The sequence below is a fragment of the Furipterus horrens genome, unplaced genomic scaffold (assembly GCF_987537825.1).
Source record: "Furipterus horrens unplaced genomic scaffold, mFurHor1.1.pri manual_scaffold_6, whole genome shotgun sequence".
NCBI lineage: Eukaryota > Metazoa > Chordata > Mammalia > Chiroptera > Furipteridae > Furipterus > Furipterus horrens.
Window position 1 is genome coordinate 122,188,640 of NW_028327176.1, and position 13,425 is coordinate 122,202,064.

The window sequence follows — 13,425 nt, forward strand, 5'->3', positions numbered from 1 at the left end:
ATCACTGACAACCGGAAGTTTTCCACTGAAAAGCAACATTTTCAGGTTATTGAAACATAACCCTTTTACTGTTCGTGTTAGAGTAAAAGTAATCCTCTTTGATGGAAATCTTATTGCCATTACATTATATACATGAGTATTTTAATGCTTTAAAGTAAAAGTAAAATACAAATGAAGCATAAGTTGTGTAAGGCTTTTTACCCTTATGCCTTATGGTTCTTGACTGCTGTTCTTTGACTTTTGATATTTTCCCTCTTTTATCAGCTGCTATTAGTTTATTTTTGCTGATTTTACTCTTCTGATTTACTCTATTTTTGTTTTGGAGAACACTGTGCTTAGTCTATGGATTAAGAAGCATGGATATGGTGACAGTTCTTTTCTTTCCAAATTAGTGGCTCTTACAGTTTATTTTCAGTTGCATGATGGCCCAGATTGATTATATCTTAAGCCTATGATGTCTGAACTATATTGCAGTGTTACTAGTAAGAGAATGAACTTTGGTGTTAGGTCCTATGTTGGAATCTTGGCTTTGCTATGACTAGCTTCATGATCTTAAGCAAGTAATTTATCCCTCTGGGCCTCAATGTTTTCACCTGTAAAAGGAGGCTAATGCTGTATGCTTTGGTTTTTTTGTGCAGATTAAGCATAATAATGCCAATGAAAAGCTTTCAATAAAGTATACCTATTATTATTAGTAGTAGTAAATATAGCTGTGATTCAATGTGTTAATTTAAGAAATACCATCTTAATTTATCTTTTGTAAGTATAATAAACATCTTAGCATAAAATCAATATAAGAATTTTATATAATTAATTTACAGAGAAGTAAAGCAAATACATGAATTAAATTAGTACTGAATGAGATTAAATTATAACACTCAATATTATGAAAAACAGGAAAACATAGTAACTTGTAGAGTTCATTGTCAGTTTATTTTGGAGAAAACTATCCAAGCTTTTAAAATTAATTGAGATGTGAAATGTTTTAAATAGTAAGGAGGGTTTCTACAGCTAGGCAGGATAATTTTATTTATGATAAGTGTTACATGAAACAATCCAAATATATACCACTAGTGTATGTTTTAAACATGCCTTCATTCTTAATGGAGTGTGACACAGCTACACCTGCCACATGCTCAGATGCTGCTCTGCCGATCTCTTATTGAATGCATCTCGGCATTTCATTCACTTTCTTCATTGCTTGTACTCTTTCCTCACTCATCCCACCTGCACGTGTGCATGTATGTGTTTTATTACTGCTAATTTTTAGTCCTCTAATTATACAAGTTCTGTATAAGTAAAATAAGTTATTGTCCTTATATTAGCCATATATTCTGCATGTTATTGTCAAAGAGTTTAAGTATTAGAAGTTGTTTAATTATAATGTGTTATATACCCATGTTTTTGCATGTTAGTTTATTCTAATGTTGAAAGGCTAATAGTAACTTGTGACCTTGTGTGTTTTTGCTTTTTGAAAAGAAAAGTGATTTCCTTTCTTTTACAGACACAGTTAAATTTGCTTCTGGATAAACTTCGAAGTACTGTGAGTATACTTAAAAAAACAGTGTTTTTAAATGGCCCTCTTAAACTATTGTTAATATTTATTCAAATAAGCACAGTAAATCTGGAATAATTAGAAATTTATTTTAAACCAACTTCCCTTATTAAGAAAATGGTTTTTAAAATGCTTGTCATTAAGTTGGTTCTGAAAAAGGTCAAATATATATATGTGAAGTCAAATTATTTTATAAATATATAGAACTCTCTGAGTGTTATTAAGATTATCCTGTAGTTCGAGAAAGTGAAAATAATTAGTTATTATGGAGAAGGAAAATGTATTTTTTTAGTATTAAAGATAACATATTTAAATATGTTAAAATATTTCAGTGAAAGGCTTTTTAGAATAGCACAATTTTTGCCACTCAAAAATATACTATTTTTCTAATATTGGGATAAAATGCAGACATTTATTCTAAGCTTTAAATTATAAAAGTATCCTAACTTTTCTGTTCTGTAGTGATTATTTTACATTTTAAAGTTTTTAAAATTTTTTATTTTTTTTTAATTAAAAAACAAATTTATTGGGGTGACATTGGTTAGTAAGATTATATAGGTTTCAAATGTACATTTCTACGATACATGGTCCCTATATTGCATTGTGTGCCCACCATTCAAAGTCAGATGATCTTCTGTCACCATATATTTGGTTCCCTTTATCTTTTACTATTCTCTGTCCCCTCTTCCCTCTGGTCACCACCATAATGTTGTCTGTACCTATGAGTTTCAGTCATATATCCCACATATGAGTGAAATCATATGGTTCTCAGCTTTTTCTGGCTGACTTATTTCACTTAGCATAGTATTCTCAAGATCCGTTTTATGTTGTTGCAGATGGCAGTATTTCATCTTTTTTATGGCTTAGTAGTATTCCATTATATATATATACATATATATATATGTATATATATATGTACCACATCTTCTTTATCCAAATGTGTATTTATATATGCAGTATTATATTAGTTTTGAGAGTAAAACATAGTGACTTGACATATATATACACATAGCGATTATTTTGAAAGAGGTTAATATTTGATATTAATGGTAATATGCACTGAAAGTTGCTGGTATTCATAGCAATAGAAAAATGAGACTGCTAGATGTATTGTCTTAAAATGCAACTTTATTCTCCTAGGGAGCGAGCTTTATTCGTTGTATAAAACCTAATTTAAAGATGACAAGCCACCACTTTGAAGGTGCTCAGATTTTGTCTCAACTTCAGTGTTCAGGTATTTCCTTATATTTATAATCTGTGTCAGTGTGTGTCAGCAATCTTAAGCTCAAATACAATTTAGTATGTACAGTGTTTTCAAGTATTTCACAATTATCTTGATTTTTACATATAATAATGTTTTTATCTTCTTTTAATTATAAGAAAAGCATGGCTGGCAAATTATTTGAGCAATATTGGGGTATAATTTATTGTGAAATAAAACTATTTGACATCATTAAAGTAAAATTTATAAAAATTTCACAAGCATGTAGAGCTCCCTTAAGTGGGTTGCTTTTCTATGGCCTCTTCAGTCCAGCAGTTTGTTTCTCATTACCCACGTAGCTGGGCAGGAGGTAGGGTTTGGTGTCTTTGCTTCCTGCACCACCACTTACAAAAAATGGAAACAACACAACGGCCTCAGTTTCTGTGGAACTTTCGTGCATTTGGTAAAACTATCACTTTCCCTCTCACCTGCCATATTTTAACCTTGCTGGATCACGGAAGTCTTAGGCACCAGGCTCACTACTTTTCCCTTCACTCTCTGCCCATCCTCCATTCTGCTTGAACTACTTATTCCCAAAGCATCGGTCCTCTCCTTTCCTTTTAATCTTTCACATGCTTGTGACACTTCCTTGAACTCTTTTGCCTCTCTGACTCCTTATTTTGCTCCTCTCAGAGGTGTATTTATGATATTATAAAGCTTATGCTTTGGGGTCCCTTATTTAATGGGCTCCTTCTGCAGGCCTGCACCTGATTTTGTATTCTTTTGTATTTTGTACTTATGTATGTACTTTTTTTCTGAAACAACCCTCCCCCAGTTGTAAAAACTGGGGCCCCCCAATCGGATCTACCTTTGATCCCTCTTACATAACTTTAGCTATTGATGAATCTAATTCTGTCCTTTTTCCTGATCTGCATAGATAAGGGGTAAGCAAGACGGATTGGCACCTTTATAAATTCACTCTTACTAACCTTTAAAGGACTCTGAAACCCACGCTGCCAAGTTTCTCTGGTCAGCATATTCTGGTTCTCCATGGAAACTCGTCATACCCATCCTGCTCTCCTCAAATCTCTGAGCCTCTGCCAACAGACAGCCTCACCTTTTAGCAAACAAATAAACAAACACCTCAGAGCTTCACCTGTCTACCAAACACTACTGTCTACCTCCATTACCTTCCCTTCTGCTAAGAAGATAGGAGGTACCTCTCTTCCTACTTGGACTGGACTTCTTTGGAATCCATCCCTTCCTACCTTTTCCTGAATCTTCAATATTGATCATATGAGGTCTGTCCAGAAAAAGCCCAGCCATGGTTAATATAATGAGAGCAATTTGCATGACATCGATGTAACCTGGCAGCCAAGGAGAGTGGACTGGAATGAGCATACATGAACAGTGACACCTTCACCGTACTAGTCACTGGGGGTGGTAGGTGCTGTTCAGTGAGCATGTGTACTGGGTGGTTAAGCATGAAAGGCTCAAATTAACCACCTAACTAGAATTTCACTGAAAATAGATATGCATTCTATACTCTTTATCCCTATAGACTAGCTTTTTTGAGAGGTGAATGAAAGGAGATCTTTATAGTGAAATGGTGAGCTCTCCTTTCTTGTCTATTTGCTTTGTTTAAGCACTGGTGAGAACTTGGGACTATGTTTGACTGCTTATTCTAAAATTAACCTCAGGACTTAGAAAATGGCCTAATGCAGGCCTTATAGACTGAGATTATGATACAGTTTTGTAGCAGGAAAAAAAAGATATAAACTAGATTTGAGCTTTCTAGAGACCAGTAGTTTGTATCTTTAAAAAAAGGTTTGCTCAAGGTGGTTTTAGATGAAATTTGCTGTAATAGTTATAGCTGGTGAGTAAGTTGGGACACAATAAGTATAAATGTGATATTTTCTGTGTAATATTTCCTTGTAATAATTCCTATAAATGGCACATTTCTAAACATCAGTTTGTAAAGTTAATCATTCACAAGTTATGTTTTGACTTCTGTACAGTGATTGACAATAATATGTTTTTTATTAATCTAGGTATGGTGTCTGTTTTGGACTTGATGCAGGGTGGTTTCCCATCACGAGCTTCATTTCATGAACTCTACAACATGTATAAAAAGTACATGCCAGATAAACTTGCAAGATTAGATCCAAGACTATTTTGTAAGGTACAAATACCACCTGAATTTAAATTTCTTAGCTATAGCCATCTTTCTTATTAATTCCTAGTTGTCCTTTAACTTTTTAACTTTTATTTTTCAGGCTCTTTTTAAAGCTTTGGGCTTAAATGAAATTGACTACAAGTTTGGGTTAACAAAAGTATTTTTCAGACCTGGCAAGGTAAATGCATTTTTATTTTAAACTTGGACATGATGAATATGAATAGTTGGGGGTTAGTGTTTACTGATTTGAATTATTCTTGATTTATATGATCACTAACAGCATGCATATACAAATAAGTGAGATGTTTGCAGTGTGTAGTACTCTGAAGTTACAGTTTTTTTTCAGCTTTGGAAGTATTGGAATCAGAGTGTTGATTGGATTTTTTGTTTAAACACAGGTTAGCCAGAAAATACTTTTGTTTTAAACAAGTTGAAAGCTTTTCTAAAACATATTAATTTAGTCTTAATAATTAAAATTTTCACAGTACTGTGAGTCTTCATTGTGTGGAGAACAAGTTCTATTAGAGTATGATAGATGTACAAGATATAGGAAATTGGACTGGGGTTCGTGCTGACTTCTCTGAACCCCTAGAATGAGTGAGTGTATAAATACTTTTGTATGTAACATAATTTTCTTAGGCCAACTCATAGTTTTAGTATTTATAGGTTCTTGTACAAGATCAAGTTAAAAATATTTCATAACTAAATATATATCATACAGAAATACCTAAATGCTGTTCACAATCTGTTTTATAATTTCACCATTCCTAACTTCTTTAATTAATGATTGAATTGCATCTTCCTAATTTTAAACACATTATTAGTATATAATAGTCAACCATACTTATTTGACTTAGCAAAATCATTAATAAATATCTCTAGTGCCTTGAAGGCTAAATTAATCATAATAAATCTGATTTCACATTTTTGGGCATGAGATAAAATCTCTGTAATGCATTAACAATGTGTGTACTTTCCTGTGAATATTTTTACTGTAGAGAACCCATAAGAAAAGAAAAAATTAAGAGAAAAAATATATATACATACTCATATTTGGCTTAGCTGTAATCAAATATATTTCTCATATACTCAACATTTATCTTATTACAGGGCTATAGTAATATTTCAGAATTAATAGCCTGATAGAGAAAGCTCTTGGTCTTACTCGCTTCCAGAAAAATCAGTCAGTCAAAAGAAAATGCTGAAAGTATGAGGCATATTTTCACAGATCTTTAATCTCATTATGTTACCTTTAGTTTTGATTATGAGAAGGTATTATATTGATAGATGTGACATCCTCAATGTATTATAGTGGGATATAGTGATTTTCAACTGGTGTGCCACAAGAATTTTTAAAACATGTAGTACCTGACCATTTAGTCATGGGGGTACTGACCTCTTTTCCCTTCGATTGTCAAATAAAAAAAATGACAACAACCAGTACAACAATAGCCATCTGGTGTGACAAAAAGTATATTTTTTGTTGCATCACAGAATTTTTTTTTAAATTTATTTATTTGTTTGTTTGTTTGTTTATTTATTTTTAGAGAGAGGGGAAAGGAGAGAGGGAGAGAAACATCACTGTGTGGTTGCCTCTCACTTGCGCCCCCAACTGGGGACCTGACGTGCAACCTAGTCATGTACCCTGACTGGGAATTCAACCAGCGACACTTGGCTCGCAGGCCAGTGCTCAGTCCACTGAGCCACAGCAGCCAGGGCTGCACCATAGAATTTTAGTAATTATTTTATGTGTGCCATAAGATGAAAAGATAGAAAATTGCTGGTGAGATATTGGTATAGGATGGAAATTATCATGTAATTTGGTAATAAATTGTGAAAATGATACCTTTTCTTAATTAACAACCTAATAGTTATTTTATTTGTGTCTCTTAGCAACAGTTTCTTATATCTGACCAAAATAGGGATGAGCTTTGGAGGAGGCGGAATCGTTTTGGTGGTTTATAACATTATATAGCTGACTTTCACGTGTCAGGAACTACATACAGATATCTGAAAATCCGAATAAGCCAAGTAGAGATATATTAGCCATTCTTTTTTCAGTAAGACCTTTTAGCCAACCATCTATAATTGTCATTTAAGATTTTTTTCTACTTTTTATGACTGAATCTTCTAACTAGCAATGAGTATTCTGCCTTACTGCTTCCTAAAGGAAAGAGGAAGAGAAAGTCAGCAGGGTACAGCCTAGTGTGCCTGGGTTGCTGTATAACCCCCTAAAACATGCCATAGTAATGGCTTGTGACTATTTCTAGAAAGTTAGATTTTGGATTTGAGCTATTTTATATATCTGTGTGTTTTGATACTGATACTAAGTTATTTTATTTTCTAGTTTGCAGAATTTGATCAGATTATGAAGTCTGACCCTGACCATTTAGCAGAGCTTGTTAAAAGAGTCAATCACTGGCTTATCTGCAGCCGCTGGAAGAAAGTTCAGTGGTGCTCACTTTCAGTCATCAAATGTAGGTGTTCTCTTTCACACCAAGATCTGTACTTATTTTGGAAATAGAATGTTATAAAGTTGTCTCAGTGGTGAGTGCTAGACCACAGGGATTGCATCGCTTATTCACGTTGTTTCCCTAGTACCTCAAGTAATACCTCATGTGTAGCTTGTGATATATTAGTATTTGTGGATTTTTTTTGAGTGTATGTGATACTTCTTTATTTGAGAATTAATTCCATCATGTCCTAAACAAAACAGGGCTCACTATCTTGATTGTTTTCTCTCCCCACCCACTCCTTACCTTTCCCACCCCCCCCCCCCAGCCTCCCAGACTTAAGCCACAGTTCTTTCCACCTGCATGGCACCATCAGTACAACATGCCCAAAACTTGAAGTTGTAATTATTTCTCCTTTCCTGTCCCTGAAATCTTGTCAGTCAACAACCCTGTTGATGTTTTCTCCAAATACTGTACATTCTTCCCTCCTTATTGTCAGTGTCTTAGTAGAGCCCCTCCTCCACTTGCATAGTAGCTTCAGTAGCTCCCATAGTGGTTTTCCTGGGTCCCCAGAGTTACCTTCCCATAGTTCTCTTTATGTAAAGTATAAAAGTATGTAAGTCTTAGAATGTCTTTCAAGAGCACATAATATGGGGCTTCAGCTTTTCTTTCCAGCCTCTTCTGCTGCCTCTGCTTTTTTGGACCCTGGTCTTCGACGTACTGTACTGACTGGCTTTTTCTTGTGTTTCTGGCCAGGTCATACAGACTACTTATTTCTGATCCCAAACAAGGGTGGAAGGCAGAACATTTTAGGGTTACTTGAGTGTCTATGGAAAACTTTTAATTGTAGGGATTGTTGCCCCCCCCCGCCCCCAATACTCACCGGAGTACCTGAAACAGTGCTGGAAACATGAAAAAAATTTATTAAATTGTTCCTTATTAATATAAAATTTTTTTTTGGCTTAATGAAAAATAACCATACAAAGATTATTTTTGAGGTATTTTGTTAGATGAGTATGAATATAGAGAAAAAGAAAACTATAATATAAAAAGATAACAGAAGCTCTTTTTCTTATAACTTCCCAAGTAAAATATAAACATTTATCACTATAGTTCATTGCTTTCAGCTTTATACATTACATTATGGTGGACAACACATTATATTAAAATTACCTATACTATACACTTGTTTGTGGACTGTGTTGTGCAGTGATGAAGTCAGTAACCAATCAGGATCTTTGCAGGATGTTAGAGAAGCTCTAAAAGAATGTTTCAAGGTCAAGTCAGTCTAGCATATTCTGGGTAACTGAAGTTAAATATTAATAAATTACTGTAGGATTCTCAGAGGCATCACTCACTGTTTACTGTGAACTCCAAAAGTAGCATTTAGCTTTTCCTAAATTCATTTAACAGATGAATCCTTTTTTCAGGACATACCTGTTAGCATTTCATAGACCAATGCTGCCTAGGACAGTTTGAGAAGCAGTAGTGTAGCATAGTAAGGAAATAATACATTTAAAATGTAAATCTAGTCATATACGTGGTGTACTTTTTATTTTAAGAAGTAATAAGGAATTAAAGGAATGTTAAACTTCCTGATTTTGATGTCTGGTGTAGTATGTTCAATAAGATTTCATGTTTCTTGAGAATTGCTTTGTGAAAGTGAGTGGATTTTAAAACTATTATATGTCTGATTTAAACTGAATGATTTTTTATCATTCTGTTTTTCTCTTACACATAGTGAAAAACAAAATAAAATATCGAGCTGAAGCCTGCATTAAAATGCAAAAAACTATTCGAATGTGGCTTTGCAAAAGGAGACACAAACCTCGGTAAGATGAATAGTGCCTAAAGAATGCTACAAAACCAAATTACCCAAGTATAAAATGGTTATAAAAAGATATATTAGACTGTTATTTGTATTATTTATTAGAAATTAATTATTTGATTACTTCATTACTGGCCTCATTCTACAAAAATATTTGAAGGAGTTTACAAAAATGTAGACACCATAAAAGGTTGAAATAAATGGTTGAAAGAAGTTCTTTTATTCTGATTATTTTAGTGACCTGAGTTTCTTGATAAATGTCACAATGACATTATTTGTTTATTTATATATTAAATTTATTGGGGTGACATTTGGTTAATAAGATTGTATAGGTTTCAAGTAAAGATTTCTGTGATACATGATGTGTTTATCGTGTGACCTCCACCCAAAGTCAGACCATCTTCTGTCACCATATATTTGGCCCCCTTTACCCTTTATTACTCCCCAACTTCCCTGCCCTCTGGTAAACTACCACATTGTTGTCTGTGTTGTGAGTTCAGTTTTATATCCTACATATGAGTGGAATCATATGGTTCTTAGCTCTTTCTGTCTGTCTTATTTCGCTTAGCATAATATTGTCAAGGTCCATCTATGTTGCTGCAAATGGCAATATTTCTTCTTTTCTTATGGCTGAGTAGTATTCCACAGTATATATGTACCACACCTTTATTCAATCACCTAGTGAAGGACACTGTGTTTCCGTGTCTTGGCCACCATAAATAGCCCTATAGTGAACATAGGGGAGCATATATTTTTGTGAATAAATGTTTTCAAGTTTTTGGGTTTGATGCACAGAGGGGGGATTGCTGGGTCATATAATACCTCTATTTTTAATTTTTGTGGAAACTCCATACTCTTTTCCATAGTGGCTGTACCAGTTTACGTTTCCAACAGCAGTGAATGAGAGTTCTTTTTTTTCCAACTCTTGTTATTACCTGTCTTGTTGGTGATAGTCATACTAATAGGTGTGAGGTGGTATCTCATTTTAGCTTTGATTTGTATTTCCCTAATAGCTGGTGAAGTTGAGCATTTTTCATACATCTGTTGGCTACTTCTATGTCTTCTTGAGGGAAGTGTCTGTTCAGGTCCTCTGCCCATTTTTTAATTGTATTGTTTGTTTGATATTGAGTTATATGAGTTCTTTGTATATATTGGATATTATCTCCTTGTCAGAGCTGTTGTTTGCAAATATCTCCCATTTGCTTGGCTCTCTTTTTGTTTTGATATAGTACCATTAATTTACTTTTGCCTTTACTTCCCTTGCCTTTGAGGTCAAATTCATTAAATCTTTTCTAAGACCAAGGTCTATGAGTTTAATACCTATGTTTTCTTTTATGTAATTTATTGTTGCCAATATTATATTTAGGTCTTTGACCCATTTTTTAATTTAATCTTCATTGTATTTTTCCCAGTACCATTTAGTCCCCTTATACCTCCCTTCTCCCAGCAATCACCACACTGTTGTCCATGTCCATGAGTCCTTTATCCTTTTCGTCAATCCCTCCAATCACTGACATCCCCACACCCCCACTAGCTGTCATCTGCTCTCAATCTATGTGTCTGTCTCTGTTTTGCTTGTTAGTTCAGTTTGTTCTTTAGATTCCACATATAAGTGAAACCATATGGTACTTGTCTTTCTCTGGCTTATTTCACCTAGCATAATGTTTTCCAGGTCCATCTATACTATTGCAAAAGAGTAAAATTTTCTTTCTTTTTTTTTTTTTTTTTTTTTTATGGCTGAGTGGAATTCCATTTTGTAAATGTGCCATCATTGTTTTATCCACTCATCTATTGGTGGACACTTGGGCTGCTTCCATATATTGGTGATTGTAAAGAACACTGCAGTGATCATAGGGGTGCTTATGTTCTTTTGAATTAGTGTTTTGGGTTCCTTTGGATATATTCTCAGAAGTGGAATCACTGGGTCAGAAGGCAGATCCACTTTCCTCTTTTGCCTCCCTCCACCCAGCACCCTTCACTCCCTCAGGCAATCTCCCCCCCATTTTTCATGTCCATGGGTCATGCATATAAGTTCTTTGGCTACTGCATTTCCTATACTGTACTTTACATCCACATGGGTATTCTGTAACTACCTTTTGTACTTCTTAATCCCATCACCTCTTCACCCATTCCCCCACACCCTCTCCCATCTGGCAACCATCAAAATGCTCTCCATATCCATGATTCTGTCTCTGTTCTTGTTTGCTTAGTTTGATTTATACATTCAATTGTTGATAGATATGTATTTATTGCCATTTTATTGTTAATAGTTTTGATCTTTTCCTTAAGTAAGTCCCTTTAACATTTCATATAATGGTTTGATGATTATGAACTCCTTTAGTTTTCTCTTGTCTGAGAAGCTCTGTCTGCTCTTTGATTCTAAATGATAGCTTTGCTGGGTAGAGCAATCTTGGATGTAGGTCCCTGCTTTTCATGACTTTGAATATTTCTTGCCAATCCCTTTTAACCTGCGAAGTTTCTTTTGAGAAATCAGCTAATAGTCTTATGGGTACTTCCCTGTAGGTAACTAAGTTCTTTTGTCTTGCTGCTTTTAAGATACTCTCTTTATTTTTAACCTTTGGCATTTTAATTATGCTGTGTCTTGGATTGGGCCTCTTTGCATCCATCTTGTTTGGGACTCTGTACTTCCTGGACTCGCATGTCTATTTCCTTAACCAAATTAGAGGAGTTTTCTTTCATTATTTTTTCAAATAGGATCCTAATTTCTTGTTATTTCTCTTTTCCTTCTGGCATCCCTATGATGCAATTGTTGGACCTCTTGAAGTTGTCCCAGAGGCTGCTTATACAATGCTTGTTTCTTGGATTCTTTTTCTTCTTTCTGTTCTGGTTGAATGTTTATTTCTTCCTTGTGTTCCAAATCATTTATTTGATTCTCAGCTTTATCCACTCTACTGTTGCTTCCCTGTAAATTGGTCTTTATTTCAATTGGTGTATCCTTTGTTTCTGACTGGAACTTTTCTATGCCAACTGTTGAGCTCCTCACTAAGTTCCTTGAGCATCCTTATAACCTGTGTTTTGAACTCTGCATCTGATAAATTGCTTATTTTCATTTCATTTAGTTCTTTTTCTGGAGTTTTGATCTGTTCTTTCATTTGGACCATGTTTCTTTGTCTCTTCATTTTGGCGGCCTCTCCATGTTTGTTTCTACGTTTTAGGTAGAGTGGCTATGACTCCCTGTCTTGATAGTGTGGCCTAATGTAGTAGGTGTCTTGTAGGGTTCAGTGACACAGCCTCCCCTGTCACCCAAGCTAGGTACTTGAGCTATGCCCTCCGTGTGGGCTGAGTACATCCTCCTCTTGTAGTTGAGCTTGATTGCTGTTGGCAGGCTAATGAAAGGGATTTACCCAGGCCAGTCAGCCTCATGGACTGGCTATGACCACTGACCACCAGCTGCCTCCTTCTGTGGAGGATCAGCTATGCAGGGGCAGGGTGGTGGTGCTCTGATGTGGTCTGTAGCTGCCCACTGGGTGCGCTGGCCCTGGAGTTTCCTGGGTGGTGCAGACCAAGGTCAGCCCCCACCTATGGGGCACCCTGCCTGAGCTATAAAGCAATCTGAGATGGCTGCTACTATTGCTGGGCTTAGAGATTCCTAAATGAAGCCAACCTGTGAATCTAGGCTGGCTGCTGCTGGTGCCAGGCCTGGGACTACTAAAGCCATCTGTTGCTTGTTTGAGAGGATTTAGGAAGTTGTGAAGCAGGAGCCAAGACCAGCTATTCATATGGAAAAGCAGCTTGAGTGGGCCTGTAAGTTGGGTGAGGTGGAGTCTTAGGATCTCCAAGATGGGACAAACAGTATTAGCCAGGGTTATGGAGTCTCAGGTATGGCACCAGCTTGCCAGTTCTGTTGGGGGAGGGTTCAGAAAAGAGACAATGGCCTCTGCTCTCCTTGATGCCTGACACTTCAGTTTCTTGCTGTATGCCACTGGTACCCCACTGTTGGAGCTCAAGAGGGAGGGAGGCTGAGTAGGTGAGTCCATATATGGGTTCTTTAAAGAGGAAATTCTTGGGGTTCCTGCAGTTTCTTCCACCAATTCAGTCCCCATTGGTTTTTGTAGCAAACGTTTTGGGGACTTATCTTCCTGGCACTGGAACCCTGGGTTGGGATCCTTGTGTGGGGCTAGGAATTCTTGCTCCCAAGATATTCTTCCCAGATTTTTGCCCACCACACCAATTCTGCATCTGCACCCCTCC

General features: G+C 35.7%; 1 protein-coding gene across 6 annotated transcripts in view; it reads left to right on the top strand.

The window, feature by feature from the left end:
- Window positions 1–13,425, top strand: part of MYO6 (myosin VI) — a 142,502-nt gene that overhangs the window by 104,901 nt on the left and 24,176 nt on the right. For all 6 annotated transcript variants that reach the window (XM_090282678.1, XM_090282680.1, XM_090282679.1 and 3 more), the window contains exons 19-24: window positions 1,505–1,543; window positions 2,696–2,789; window positions 4,808–4,938; window positions 5,033–5,110; window positions 7,280–7,409; window positions 9,127–9,217. In XM_090282678.1, coding sequence (XP_090138804.1) covers window positions 1,505–1,543; window positions 2,696–2,789; window positions 4,808–4,938; window positions 5,033–5,110; window positions 7,280–7,409; window positions 9,127–9,217 — 563 coding nt within the window. The remainder of the gene's footprint in view (window positions 1–1,504; window positions 1,544–2,695; window positions 2,790–4,807; window positions 4,939–5,032; window positions 5,111–7,279; window positions 7,410–9,126; window positions 9,218–13,425) is intronic.